Source organism: Aythya ferina (genome assembly GCF_964211825.1).
Source record: "Aythya ferina genome assembly, chromosome: 10".
Classification (NCBI taxonomy): domain Eukaryota; kingdom Metazoa; phylum Chordata; class Aves; order Anseriformes; family Anatidae; genus Aythya; species Aythya ferina.
In genome coordinates this window covers 12,029,705-12,042,843 of record NC_140306.1, presented here as the reverse complement: position 1 = coordinate 12,042,843, position 13,139 = coordinate 12,029,705, and the positions used below count along the sequence as shown (strand labels likewise).

Here is a 13,139-nt window from a genome sequence, read left to right as displayed (position 1 = left end):
GGGGGAGGCTGGCTCCAGGCGGAGCCTCCCTTCTCCTCCTCCCCGACGGCGGGGCCGGCCTCGGGGCGGAGCAGGGGGCTGGCCCGGCCCTTCCCGGGGCTGTCCAAGCCCTTCCCGGTGCTGGCCGGGCCGTTCCGTTCCGTTCCGTGCCATCTCTGCGGGATGTGCGGCCGCACCGCCTGCTCGCTGGGCGCCGAGCTCCTCCGCCGTGCCTGCGCCTACCGGGACCGGCGGGGCAGGCAGCGGCAGCCCGAGTGGGTGCGGGAGGAGCGCTACCGGCCCTCCTACAACAAGGGCCCGCAGTCCAGCAGCCCCGTCCTGCTGTCCCGCAAGCATCTCCAGCAGGTAGCCCCCCGGCCGGGTGCAATGCTTCGCTTTTCTACGAGGGGAAGGGGGATGGGGGCGCCCGGGCGCATCCTGGGGTGGTCCCCGGGGTGCTGGGCTGGGCGCTGGCTGCTTGGGTTGCTCCTTGCTCAGCCTGGGTGTTGAACGGGCTAAGGGCAGGGATTTCTCTTCTGGGTAATGTTTATGTGCTCCCAGGGAGGGTGCTGCCAGTGTGGTGCTTTCTGTGCAGGTTTGTGTGCGAGTAACTCGTGTTTGTAGGGTTTTGTCCCAGCTCTCTGAAGGTACCCCGTGGGTTTGGTTGTGCTGTGCCCAGACTTGCTTTCGTTTCGTAGCGCTGCCGAACGGCCGCGTCGCTTCGCAGGGGAGAGCAGAGAGAGAAAAAAAAAATAGCTTCAGGGTTGTAAAATGCCCCCACACCTGTGCTGGCCGTTATCCGGCTAATTAAAGCCTCAACAGCCCGAACCTTCCCCGGCCAACCTGCGCGGTAAAACTGCTGGTGCATCTCGCTGGGTTTCGCACAGCCGGGTGCCCACCGACCTGCTGCTCTTCGGTGTTCAGCGGGGCAAGGACGGGGGCACTGGGCTGAAACACCCCTCCTGCCGCTCCTCCTGCCCGCTCAGCGGGGCAGCTGCAGCAACCCCAAACTGGGAACGGGCTAGGTTCACCCAGGGCTTCCTTGGGGAAATCACAAGTATTGCTTTGATATCATAAAACACCCTTTGCACCCTGCTTCCCTGCCTCTGGGGTCCCGTGTCTCCTCTGCAGCAGGTGTTGAGCTCCCAGAGCAAAAGGGGAGGCCCTATAAAATATTTATATATGTATATATGTGTATATATATATATATGTATAATATATATATAGGGGTCCTATAAATATAATAAATACAATAACAACAAATATAATAATAAAATATAATTTAAAATAAAAATAATTATAGTAACGTAACACAGGCCCTATAATACTCCTATACACATCCTGCACCACCCCGTAGCTCTTTGGGCACAGTTGTGCCCCAGGGCGTCGCTCGCCCCCACTGCGCCCCTGTGGGGCTGGTGGCTGCGGGCAGAAAGCGAGAGCGAGCTGGGGGAGAAGTGAAAGCCACCGAGGCGTTTCCATTGTCCAAACTGAGACAATATGCAAAGAGTGAAAGTGAAGCGGGTCAGCAGAAATCACGTTATTAAAATGAAGGTGAGATTCGGGCCCTCTGGGACGCGCTCTTTGAATAGGGGAGTTCAGAGAACCTCAGCGCCGGCCCGGTGTTTGTTAAACACAGCAGGGACGGAGTGCTCGGGTCGCCGGGCTCTTGCTGCTGCAGAAAAGCTGCATTCATCACTCTGGATGGATACCTGGTGCAGATGTATTTTTAGGGTGAACATCACCAAGAATGTCATTGTGATTTGTGGGTGCACTGACATGGGTGTCTCTCTGCTTGTCTGTAAGGATGCGGACTCCTCCGAGCGGGTCCTCATGGACATGCGGTGGGGCCTGGTTCCCTCCTGGTTCAAAGAGAACGACCCCTCCAAAATGCAGTTTAAGACCTCCAACTGCCGCAGCGACACCATGCTGAGCAAGTTCTCCTACAAGGTGGGTGAGCTGCGCCCCCCGTGCCATTCCCAATCGCTGGGGGCCGTCCTACGTACGCCCTGCGGTGGCCCAGGTCCGGGTGCCGGTGGTCACATCAGTGCCCGTCCCCCCTCTCGTGCTGCCCGGGGCTGTGGTTCACGGCTCTCTCGTGTTTTCTCTCCCCCAGGGCCCTCTCCTCAAGGGCAAGCGCTGCGTGGTGCTGGCGGATGGCTTCTACGAGTGGCAGCAGTGCGGTGGGGGCAAGCAGCCCTACTTCATTTACTTCCCCCAGAGCAAGGACGACCAGGTACTGAGCCTGGGCGCTGAGCTCTGCCCCCCCTGCTCCCTCTGAGCAGCCTGGGGATATGCATGAGGAGCCCTTATTGACCTGGCGTGGTGCACCGGGTGTTGGAAGGGCTGAAACTGGGAAGTGCAGCTGGGAATTCCCTTTGGAGGGCATTTTGCTGCTGCTCCCCCTGAATCAGGGGTTCCTGATTCTGTGGTCCTGGGGCCGTCCCCGGTCCCGCGGCGTGCCCCCGTCACGCTGGCTGCTCCCCTATTTGCATGGGCGGGTGATGTGTTTCCCAGGGGACTCGGCTGTGAGTTTCACTGCCTCTTTTGCTTTGTCCGGGCTGGTGGCCGGGATGCAGAGAAGGGGAGGAAGGTTTGGATTTGGGAAGGTGAAGCTTTGGTAACTGCCCTGCCTGGTGAGCCCCTGATTAGTTTGGATCAGGAACGAGATGGCAGGGCAACAACTCGCAGGGCTGCAGTGCTTCGGCTGCCCAGGAGCTGGCATGGGATGGAAACGATGGGGCCGTGTCTCTCCTCCAGGCCGAGGGGGAAGATGGAGACAAGGAGTGGAAGGGCTGGAGGATGCTCACCATGGCCGGGATTTTCGACTGCTGGGAGCCGCCGGCGGGAGGAGAAGCGCTGTACACCTACACCATCATCACCGTGGATGCCTCCAAGGACCTGAGCTTCATCCACCACAGGCAAGTGAGGTGCATGGCAGGGCCAGGGGCTACGTGGGCTGGGAGCCCTGCCTCCTCCTGATGCCTTCAGGAGACAAACATTACAACATTACTGGCTTGTCTCAGGTCACTGCCTCACACCTTTTCCATAAATCCCCACCTCAGCACCCTGGCGAGGAGCAGTTGGAGTCGAGTTGCTCTCGGGCTGCCCGGGACCCGCTGATCTCCCCCTTTGCCTCTCCACCTGGGCAATGCATGCGTGCTCTGCCCCGAGCATCCCACAGATAAAATTAATCTGTGGATAAAATTAATCAGAAGCCCCATGTGGCTTCTGAAAGGCAGCGCTGTGCCACGCTGCCAGCTCCGTTCTCGCTCACGAATCTTGCTTCTGATGCTCTGCAGCACCAGCGCTGGTGCTGGGTTGAGCTCAGCAGCGCCGTGACCGCACGGTCCCCTCCTTGTGCCTAGGATGCCGGCCATCCTGGACGGGGAAGAGGCCATCAGGAAATGGCTGGACTTCGCTGAAGTGCCCACCCAGGAGGCGGTTAAACTCATCCAGCCCACGGAGAACATCGTCTTCCACCCCGTGTCCACCTTTGTCAACAGCGTGCGCAACGACACGCCCAAGTGCCTCGCGCCCATCGAGCTGGGAGCCAAGAAGGTGAGCGCTGGGGTGGGCTCGGCCAGGGGAGGGGACAGTGCCTGGGGTGTCCCCGAGCAGGGACAGTGCTGCCAGGCTCCCCGAGGGGCTGCAGCCACCACATGGGCACGTGTTGGATGCTGGAGAGCAGCGGCCCCGAACAGATTCCCTTCCCTCCGCTTCCAGAAATAAACCGTGTCACCCCGTGCCAGGGTTTTTGTGCCAAATGAGGTGAATTCCATGTGAAACGGGGCTTGGAACAAGCTTGTTCACAGCAGCCCCGGGAGCCTCCTGCAGACGTGCTGGCTGCCCTCGCTCCAGCACCCGCATCCCGCTCTGGACCAGCTCTGAGTCGGCTGCTGCGCGCGCATCCTTCCCGGCCCTCGTGGGCATCTCACTCCTCTCCTGCTGCCTTTTGTCTCTCCAGGAGGTCAAAGCCACCGCGAGCAGCAAAATGATGCTGGGCTGGTTAAAAAACTCCCAGGAGGCCTCCCCCAAGAAGAAAGAAAATGAATTGCCCAGGTGGACGAGCCAGTTCATCCACAGCCCTTCGCCCAAGAAAAGCAGCGCGGATATCCTGCAGCAGTGGCTGGGGAAGGAGGGAGAGCCGGCTGCGAAGAAGCGCAAGGTTTAGCGGCAGCTGGGGTGGCTGGCCATCCCTTTCTCTCCTGATTTCCTCGAGCAGAACGAGGGATGTTTGTTGGAAGGCTTCGCAGAGTGCTGCTGAGATTCTCCAAGCCTCTCAGGTGTTGATCTGATGTTCTGGGTTGTTGTCTCTGTTCTTTGTGTGTCCTGAAAGGCTACTGTTTGCCTCCTCTCATTTTCTTTTGTTTGTGCCTTTTTTTTTTTGTATTAAACTCATGCCTCTTTTCCATTTAATTCCATGTTGCTCCTGTACAAACTCCTTCCTAATGCTTCCACCCTCAAAAAGCGCTGGCAGTGCAGAGACACGTGCGATAAGTGCTAAGAGGAAACCCAAGGCCGGGAGGCTCCACCAGAGGCATCCTGCTCTGCCCAGCGCAGCAGCCAGCATCCATGGGCCTCAGGGAATGGGTTAAAAATCCTCCCTGGAGGAAATGGACTTTGCCTGGGTTTCCCTGCATGGAGTGGGGTGGGCGAACATCTCGGTCACGTTGCTTGTACAATCATTTGTTAATGGGATTGGAAGCCTTAGCGAGGATTTTCTTGATCTGTGGATGGATGCACTCTGCCTTGCCCGTAAAGGTCACTCGTTAAAGCCCAGACAACCACAGTGCCCCCGCAGAGCAGCGCGGGGCCGCTGCTTTTGAGGTCAGGGATTTTGTAAACAGAGCCAGATGTTGCAGGCCAAAAGCCGTACGTGTTGGGGCCCTCACTGGAAAGCGGTTCTTAATTTATACTGGAAGCAATAAAATGGGATTGACTGGTGGACGTGTGCGTGTCTGCGCCCCCGTTCCCCACCGCAGCGCCGCTGCCTCCGTTTGCCAGGCACGGCCGTGTTTCCCTGCCAGCTGCCGGGGGGACAGCAGCCAGCAGCAGCAGCTGAGCTGCCAGGGCACGGGCAGGATGCTGCTGGTGAAGAGCTGCTCTTTGCCAGTGAAAAATATTCCAAATATTCCCCAGGGACCCGTTCTGGGGCTGCTCTCGATGATCTGTCCCTGGGGAGCGGCTGGGGTGGCCCTAGCAGGGGCCTGTCCGTGGAGAAGGGACCGGGATGGGCAGGCAGGGAGCCCAGAGAGCTCTCAGGGCCAAATCTGTACCCAAATCCCTCGCGTGCCTCGGGGGTGGCTGAGCCCAGAAGGTCTCCTGGCTTACGGGAAGCTGGGTTGGGATTAGGATTTCCAGCCAGAAGCCTGTTGCCGGCTGGCTCCTCGCCGCTCCCACGGTGACTCAAGGCCAGCGAGTCGCTGCGTTGGCAGCTCCTGGCAGAATCCATCAGTCTGCACCGCTGGGGCTGTCACCTCCGCGCCTGCCCTTGGAGGTTCCTCTCCTCATCCCGCAGCTCCCCGAGGGCGAGCAGACGGCTCAGGCAGCCCCAGAGCAGGCGTTTCCAGCGGGCAGGCGTTTCCAAAGGTCACTGTCTCATTGCAAATTTACGCCAGGGTCCCAGGTGCCGTGCAGGGAGGGAGGATGCTCTGAGCACAGGAGGACGCTCACCTTCCCCTGCTCTTGTGCTCTTGCCCCTGGCAGCCACCAGCAGGAGGACGGCACCTCGCTGTCCTCCATCCTCACACCTGGGAGCCCAGCGCTCCCTGGGGAGCTGAGGGTGCGGGTATCTCCCTGCAGGCTGCGAGCAGGGGCAGCGCCGTCCCCCCCTGCAACCTCTGCTGGGGGCTCAGAGGGGCAGCGCTGCTGCAGGGGGACCCCCAGGGGGGTCAGACCCACAGAGGGGTCACAGCCACAAGCTCCGGCTCGGCCCCAGACTCCTGCCCCGGCCTCTCCCCGGGCACAACGGGGGCCGGGAGCGCTGCGGGGGCTCCGCTCCGACCCCACGGCCCCGAGGGCTCCCCGCGAGCACCGAGCGGCCGCGCCCCGCCGGGCGCTACCCTGGGCGGCCCCGCCGCGGAGCCGGGGCGCGGGGAGCCCTATGCAAATCAGGGATCGGCGCGGCGGCCAATGGGAGCCGCGCCGCCCGCGGCGCCAGCCAATGGGGAGCGGCGGCGGCGGGGCGGGCAGCGATATCCGCGGCGCGGCGGCGGCGGCGCGGGCAGTGCGGCGGCGGGCGGCGGGCAGGGCGGAGCGGAGCGGCGGCGGGCGGCAGCGGTAAGGGCGGCGGGGGGGCGGCTTTTAGCGGCCCGGCACGGCCCGGGGCAGCTCGGTAGGGCCCGGCACGTTGCGTTTTAACGGCGTTTGTCTCTCCGCAGGCGCCCGGACCGTCAGTGCGCGGCGCTGCAGGGCGGCTGAGCGGCCGCTGCCTGCCGGCCATGTCGGGCCGCGGCAAGTCCGGCGGCAAGGCGCGGGCCAAGGCCAAGTCGCGCTCGTCGCGGGCCGGGCTGCAGTTCCCGGTGGGCCGCGTGCACCGGCTGCTGCGCAAGGGGAACTACGCGGAGCGGGTGGGCGCCGGGGCGCCGGTGTACCTGGCGGCCGTGCTGGAGTACCTCTCGGCCGAGATCCTGGAGCTGGCGGGCAACGCGGCCCGCGACAACAAGAAGACGCGCATCATCCCGCGGCACCTGCAGCTGGCCATCCGCAACGACGAGGAGCTCAACAAGCTGCTGGGCGGCGTGACCATCGCGCAGGGCGGCGTCCTGCCCAACATCCAGGCCGTGCTGCTGCCCAAGAAGACGCAGAGCTCCAAGAAGTGAGCGCTGGGCGCCCCTCCCCTGCTCCTGGTCCCCCCCTGCCTCGCTGCTGCCCGCCCTGCTGTCCCCGTGGGGATGGGGGTCCCCTTTCTGCCCCTCCAGCCTATCTGGGCGGCCGGCCCTGGCTGCAGCCCGCCAGCCCTCCGCTAGCCCCCCGTCCTGGGCTGCGGCGGGGTGCTGGGGAGCGTGGGTGAGGTCTGCTTGTGCCCCCGCCCTACCCCTCTTCCCTCTGGAAGAAGTGTTGTTGGAGGAGACGACAGGAGCGTGGCTGGTGATGGCACCCAGAGCCGTGCGGTCAGGTCGCTGTGCGGAGCTGCTGCTAGCTGCTGAGGACTGTTTTGGCTGGGGTGGGGATGGACGTGGGTCCCCCCAGCTGCCTCTGGCAGCCCTGGGGCTCTGCGGGGCCCCCGCGGCTGGCCCTGCTCACCCCAGTGCGAGGATGGGACTTGCCCCTGCTGCGCACCCCCATCGACACCATCCCGGCTGCACTGCGGTGGGGAGGGCAGGGGGCTGGAAAATGTGAAAAGGAGAAGTTTCTCCGTCGGCAAGAAGTGACTGTTAGTCTTAGTTCTGTTCATGGTAAAGCTCGTGCGTTGCCTACTGTGAAGAAGCTCTGGTCCTATTTATTTTGAGGTCTCCTATTTTCGGGGTCCCTCCCTGCCAAGGCACCTTCCTGCAGCTCCCCCGGCTCGGTGGGCACCGAGGGCTCTGCGGTGCCGGGGGGGTGCGGTGACAAATCCCCTCGGAGCGTCGCAAGGTCAGGTGCCCGCCGCGGGGAGCGGGAGCTGCCATCTTCTGCCGTGGCTCCGCTCTTCTCCCGGCGCGGAGCGGCTCCCGGCTGCAGAAGCCCTTCGTGTCACCGGGAGCTACCTTGCACCCTGGTTGCACTTCTGGAAATGACATGCTGTGTCTCCTTTCTGTTTGTTCGACATGATTCCTGGGTTCTGAGAAATAAAAGTGACGATGCTGTCTGTTAACTGTAACCCTCCATGGATTAATATTTATTTTAAAAGATGCTAGAATTTGTATTAAAGCCCACTCCTAGCTAGTACGGTATTTATTTAATGGCTGTGTGGATAATGTGTGAGCATGGGGTCAGGCTGGCTGTCCCGTGACACCAGGAATAGCTGATGCAGAGACAGCTTTTCCTCGCTGCCCGGAGCAGCCTGCTTGTGTGGAGGCCGATTGTCATGTGCATGCAGCAGTGTCTGGGCAATCGGGCTGTTCATAACTTGTTTTTTTAATTAAAACGGGCAACTTCTCTTTCTGTGCCGTAAGTAGCATGTGTTCAACCTATTGACTCCGCTGTTAATCGTGTGGATGCAGTAACCTAGCCGGGCTCTGGCTTTATTATTACCTAGAGTAGAAGAACCTGGATGCTCGGCAGCCGGTTGTACCAGGGGGTTTTACGCTCTGTTGTAGGACGTGGAAGCAGTGTGCTCGTTCATGTTGTGCTCGTGAGGGTGCAGACGGGTCCCTCGGTTGTGCCGTGGTCCCCTGGCCTCAGGGTGGGGGGGACACCTGGCTGCAGCCCCCTGCTGGGGTCCCCCTTCTGTAACGGGACGGCTGCCAGCGGTGGGGTGGGGACGGGGGGCTCCTTCCCACGCGGGGCACTGCGTGGCGGTCACCGTGGCTGCATCCAAGGGGCTTGCTCTCTCCCTCCTGTTTTCCCCAGGGCCGGTGTTCTGTACATCTCGGGAGTGCTTTGTATTTCTTAGCAAACGCGGGATTTGTGATACTGAAAAAGAATGGTGCAACCCCCATGTCTGATTAAACTGGCTCCCTGTCGAACGCTGTTGGATGTGCTGTGTCTGTCACCTCACCAACGCCGCTCGGTCCTGCTGCAGGAGCCGGCTCTGCTGGTGGCTGGGCTCGTCTCCAAGCAGGAGGAACCAGAGCAGGCCTGGAACTCCTTGTGCTTGGCCCCTATGAAGTCTTTTCCCCGCCTGGGAGCAGGTCAAGCCCTTCTCCAGCTCTCCACCCTGCCTCGGCAGTGGCGTATTGCCCGGGTGGTGTGTTGTGGGCGTCTGGAAGCCTGAGGTGCTGGGAGGGAGGGGGGCACCCGGGTGCTGGAGGTGCGCTCACCACCTTGAGGACCCTCGGGGAGACCCAGCAGGGAAAGGGTGGTGGGCTTGTGGTGGTCAGAGGGGAGAAGCTGACCTGGATGGGGAGGGTGGAGGCCTGGGGCTAATGGGGCTGATTTATTTTTGCTCTTACACCTCCCTCTGGATGTCTTGGGCTTGCCAGAGCTGCTCAGCGCCCTCGCTGCCTGCTCCAGGTAGGAGGGGCTCCAGAAGACTTGAGGTGCTGAGCTGGTTGTTATGGGGGGTACACGTCCTGCCCCAAAAAGAGAGAGAAAACCCAAATAATGAAAGGCATGGGTGAGTGGAATGAAGATGGGCCTGGTGGCTCCTTGGAGGTGGAGGGAAGCAGGGGGATCCCACCAGCACATGCAGCCCCCAGAGCTGTGCTGGCCCCATGTGCAGATCTGCTTGTGCCTTAGCCCGGCCAGGTCCCGGAGCTAGCAGCCCCCAACCTGCAGTGTCACCTGCTGTCACTGCTGGGGCACAGCAGCTCCCCTGCAGCACCAGGCCTGTGGGGCAGATGCTGATGTTTGGTGGGACTTGCACTGGGGGAGGACAGCGCCTGGCCTGACCCGGCAGCTGTGCCCTAAATACAGGCTGGGGGAGGCTGCAGCCTCCTGGTCAGGGCACTGCTGCTCTTTTCCAGGCCTGCTGTTGCTGGATTCAGCTGATGGAACGGTCCAGGGGGAGTGAGACTTGCTGCCCTCCTGCCTGTGCCCCCAGCACAGCAACAAAGCAGCTCCACGGGCAGCTGCGCCCTGGGAGGCGGTGGCTGCTCCTTTTCCATCTGCAGGGAGGTGGGCAGGGAATGCCGGGGGGCTCCCAGGGTGGGCTGCATGAGCTGCTGCACACCCCCTAGAAGGAAGCCTGGTGGCCCCCTGGGGGTACAGTGAGCTGCTGCCTTCCCCCTGCTCCTTGCAGGGCCCCCTTGGCCTTGCCTGCAGCAGAACTACAAGGTACGGCAGGGCTCCTCCACCTCCCCTCGCTCCCTCCCCTGCAGTGGAATGCGCTGGGCCCCTCACCCATCCTGCAACCCCCTCGGGGGTGCTGCTGCCCCCTGCAGCCCCCGAGCTGCGGGCTCACCCCTTGCCCCGCGCGCACCAGAGGTGGAACAAAATGGCCCAGCTCCCTGGCGCTGCTTTATGCAACCTCACTGGGGCGAGCTATAAATAGGAGCAGCTGATGCCAGGGGTGGCTCCGAGGGGTGTGCGCTGCGATGAGCTGCGCTGCTGGAGCCGTGCGTGCACGCAGCAGGCAGCTGAAGCTCCTGGGGGGGCTCAAAGGGAAGGGGCTCACCCTGGGAGGTGCCCCTGCTACCCTCAGGCTGGCTGCAGGGTGGGCGAGGGCCCCTCCGTGGCACTGCCAGCTGCAGCGGCGCAGGGGCTGCTCTCCTACCTCCGTGCCAGGAGCCCCCCCCGCCCCCCTCCTGCACACGATGCCGGCTGCGGAGCCCCCTCGCCCCCCGCCCTTTCCTTCCCCACGACAGCTCCATTTATTTTTTTATTTTTTTATCAATTTATTTGAAACGACGACAAATGAAAAGAGAAAAAATAAAAATTAAAAAAAACCAACCTCCCAACCCTCAAAAATGCGTAACCAAACCCACCCCTAAAACGCTTTAAAAAAAAAAAAAAGACAAAAAAAAAGAACGTAAAGGCCATCGGAGATGCGACCTCAACGGCAGCCGCGGGGCCCTGCGCCGGGCCCCCCCCCTACCCCCCTCCCTCCCCGGGCTCACCCCTCCCGCCGCCAGGGGAGCCCCGGCCCTTTAAGAGCGCCAGACGCCGCGGCAGCCAATTGGCGCCCGCCGGGCCGTTGCCATGGCGCCGGGGGCCGGGAGCCAATAGGGGGCGCCGTGGCTTTTCGAAATGGCCGCGAGCAGGCACGGGGCGCCCGGCGGGCGGGGCGGGGAGGGAAGGGAAGGGGGGCGCGGGCGACGGGAGCCGGCCCACGTGGCGCGGGGGCGCCGCAGAGCGGCTGCTATGGGAACCGGGCGGGAAGGGGCCCGGCGAGGGGAGGGGGGTGGGGGGGACCGGAGGGGGTGGGGGGGGGCACCAGAAACCGTCGACGAGCGGGGAGGGGCACGGCTGAAAACAAAGGGGCGCGATGGGGGGGAAGCCGCGGGGATGGGGGGCGGGGGGGGGGAAAGGCGCCGAGCGGACGGGGAAAAAAGGGGGGTGGGGGGTAAATGGGGGGGGCTGGGGCAGCCGCAGCCCCGCTCACCGCGCACGGCGGCGGCTGCGGAGTCGGCGACACAAAGCGGGTCCCCGGGGGGCTGTCCTCAGAGCAGTCCGTGCCGTGGGGCTCCCAGTCCTGGCGGGGAGGGGGGGCCCCCTCCGCCCCCCCCCCCAGCCCGGGGCTCCCCGCGCCCCGCTCTCATGCCTTCCTGCTCTTGAGCGCCTTGGGCTTTGCGGACTTCTTCACCTTCTTGCCCCCCGGGGACGCGGCTCCCTTCTTGGTGGCCTTCTTGGCTTTGCCTTTGTCCTTCTTCGCCGCCGCGCTGCTCGCTCCCTTCTTGTGGGATTTCTTCTCGGGCTTCTTGCTCTTGGCCGCGGCTTTCTTCTCCGCCCGCCGCGACGCGGAGGCCGCCGCCTTCTTGTGGGACTTGTGGGCGCTGCTGCCCGCGCCCCCGTCCCCGCCGCCCTCCAGCTTCTTCCTGTTGAGCTTGAAGGAGCCGTTGGCGCCGGTGCCCTTGACCTGGAGCAGCGTGTCGTTCTGCACCAGCGCCTTGATGGAGTACTTCAGGTAGGTCCTGCCGTTCTGCTGGTCGAACCAGGCCACCTTCTTGGCCTCGTTGTAGATCTTGGCCAGCGAGGAGCCATTACGCTCGCCCAGCTTGCGGATCGTCTCCACCACCAGCTGGCTGTATTTGCCCGGCTGGTTCTTCTTCTTGTTGTTCTTTTTCTTCTTCGAAGGCGACAGCGAGGACGAGCCGCCGCCGCCGCCGGCGGTTTTCGCTTTCTTGGCGGCCGCCTTCTTGTCGGCCGCGATCGGCACCTCCTCCGCCTCGGTCAGGGGCAGATCGGCTTCTTCCAGCTCCACCGACATGATGCCGGGAGGAGAACGAGCGAGCGGCGGCGAGCGGGCGGCTGCAGGAGCGGCGTGGCGGAGGCCGGGCGGAGGGGCAGCTGCTCTCCTGCTCCGCTCCGCTCCGCGCCGCCGCCGCCGCGCTCTGGCGGGGCGGGCGCCGCCTCCCGCCTTTATATGGGCGCGGGGCGGACCACGTTGAGAACAACAACAGCGCGGTCCGCCGGCCAGCCCCGACTTGTGCTTCTTGGGGCCCTTTCGCGGGGCTCCCGCGCCGCCGCCCGGCCCCCCCGCGCCCCGCCGCCCGCCCCGCGCCCCGCTCCCCGCCGCCCCCCGCCCCGCCGCCGCCCCCGCGCCCCCCGCCGCCCGCCGCCCGCCGCCCCCCGCCGCGATTTCGGGAGCTCTCCCGGCGCGGCGGAGGGAACGAGGAGGGGGGCGCCCGGCGCGGCGGCGGCTGGAGCCCGACCGCGACCCCCCCGCCCCGCGCCGCCGCCGCCCCCGGCCGCCGAAAAGGGGCCGCCGCGGCCGGGGGGCGACGGAGGGCGGCGGGGGGGGGCGGCGGCGGCGCTGGCCCCGGGTTCTCCGGAGGGAACTAACACAGGCGACGCCCTCCCGCGGCCGCCGGCAGCAGCGCGGAGACGCCGAGCCCAAAGCGGGGGTCCCCGCCCCGGCGATGGGGGCCGCGCCCCACACCGCCCCCCAGCCCCGCTGCAGCCCGGACGGGGCCCCCCCGGTGGGGGGGGGGTCCTGAGGGACTCGTGTATTGTGCCCCCCCCCCCCCCCAACCGATCGGGCATCAAGGGGTGGGGGCAACGCGGCGGGACCCGGGGGGCTGGTAGGAGGGGGGAGGGGGGGCCTGGGGGCACCCCCGGATTGAGAGATTTTTGGGGGGGGGCGCAACGTTGTCGTCTCCGGAGCCCCTCCGCCCTGAGGGGGTGGGGGGCGGCTCCTCGCTGCAGGCCGCGGCTCTGCAGGGCCGGGGGGGCAACAGCGGTGCAAGGAACACCCCCTGCGGCCCCCACTTATACACCCGCCCCCCCTCCAAAAAAAACCCCACGGGGGAAACGAGGATGCGGGGGGGGGGGGGGGGGGGGAGGGGGAAAACACACGAATGGGGCCCCCTTGCAGAGCCGTGGGGCGGGCCTGGAGGGGCCCCGAGCCCCAGCACCATGGGAATCAAAGGGGGGGGTGTGCGGGGGGGTGTCCATGTGCCCCCCAGTGTCGCTGG

At 64.4% G+C, this 13,139-nt stretch overlaps 3 protein-coding genes across 3 annotated transcripts; 2 read left to right on the top strand and 1 right to left on the bottom strand.

Annotated features, from left to right (window-relative positions):
* The first annotated feature begins 69 nt into the window (after nucleotides 1-69).
* HMCES (5-hydroxymethylcytosine binding, ES cell specific) lies at nucleotides 70-4,929 on the top strand. The gene is made up of 6 exons (XM_084531193.1): nucleotides 70-345; nucleotides 1,786-1,929; nucleotides 2,096-2,215; nucleotides 2,740-2,900; nucleotides 3,348-3,540; nucleotides 3,947-4,929. The coding sequence occupies exons 1-6, from the start codon at nucleotides 163-165 to the stop codon at nucleotides 4,151-4,153; spliced, it is 1,008 nt and encodes a 335-aa protein (XP_084387319.1). The 5' UTR covers nucleotides 70-162; the 3' UTR covers nucleotides 4,154-4,929.
* Nucleotides 4,930-6,220: 1,291 nt separating this feature from the next.
* LOC311442255 (histone H2A type 2-B) lies at nucleotides 6,221-8,591 on the top strand. Its single transcript, XM_084531197.1, has 2 exons — nucleotides 6,221-6,261; nucleotides 6,363-8,591. Exon 2 carries the CDS (start codon nucleotides 6,423-6,425, stop codon nucleotides 6,801-6,803), a length of 381 nt encoding a protein of 126 aa, XP_084387323.1. The 5' UTR covers nucleotides 6,221-6,261; nucleotides 6,363-6,422; the 3' UTR covers nucleotides 6,804-8,591.
* A 1,789-nt stretch (nucleotides 8,592-10,380) lies between these two features.
* H1-10 (H1.10 linker histone) lies at nucleotides 10,381-12,067 on the bottom strand. Its single transcript, XM_084531194.1, has one exon. The coding sequence runs from the start codon at nucleotides 11,930-11,932 to the stop codon at nucleotides 11,261-11,263; it is 672 nt and encodes a 223-aa protein (XP_084387320.1). The 5' UTR covers nucleotides 11,933-12,067; the 3' UTR covers nucleotides 10,381-11,260.
* Nucleotides 12,068-13,139: the final 1,072 nt, after the last annotated feature.

Bases quoted from the DNA above. Each gene is read 5' to 3' on its own strand.
- LOC311442255 (XM_084531197.1), top strand. From the start codon at position 6,423: ATGTCGGGCCGCGGCAAGTCCGGCGGCAAGGCGCGGGCCAAGGCCAAG.
- HMCES (XM_084531193.1), top strand. From the start codon at position 163: ATGTGCGGCCGCACCGCCTGCTCGCTGGGCGCCGAGCTCCTCCGCCGT. The intron at 346-1,785 runs GTAGCCCCCCGG...CTTGTCTGTAAG, and splicing joins CCCGCAAGCATCTCCAGCAG to GATGCGGACTCCTCCGAGCG. The intron at 2,216-2,739 runs GTACTGAGCCTG...TCTCTCCTCCAG, and splicing joins CCCAGAGCAAGGACGACCAG to GCCGAGGGGGAAGATGGAGA.
- H1-10 (XM_084531194.1), bottom strand. From the start codon at position 11,932: ATGTCGGTGGAGCTGGAAGAAGCCGATCTGCCCCTGACCGAGGCGGAG.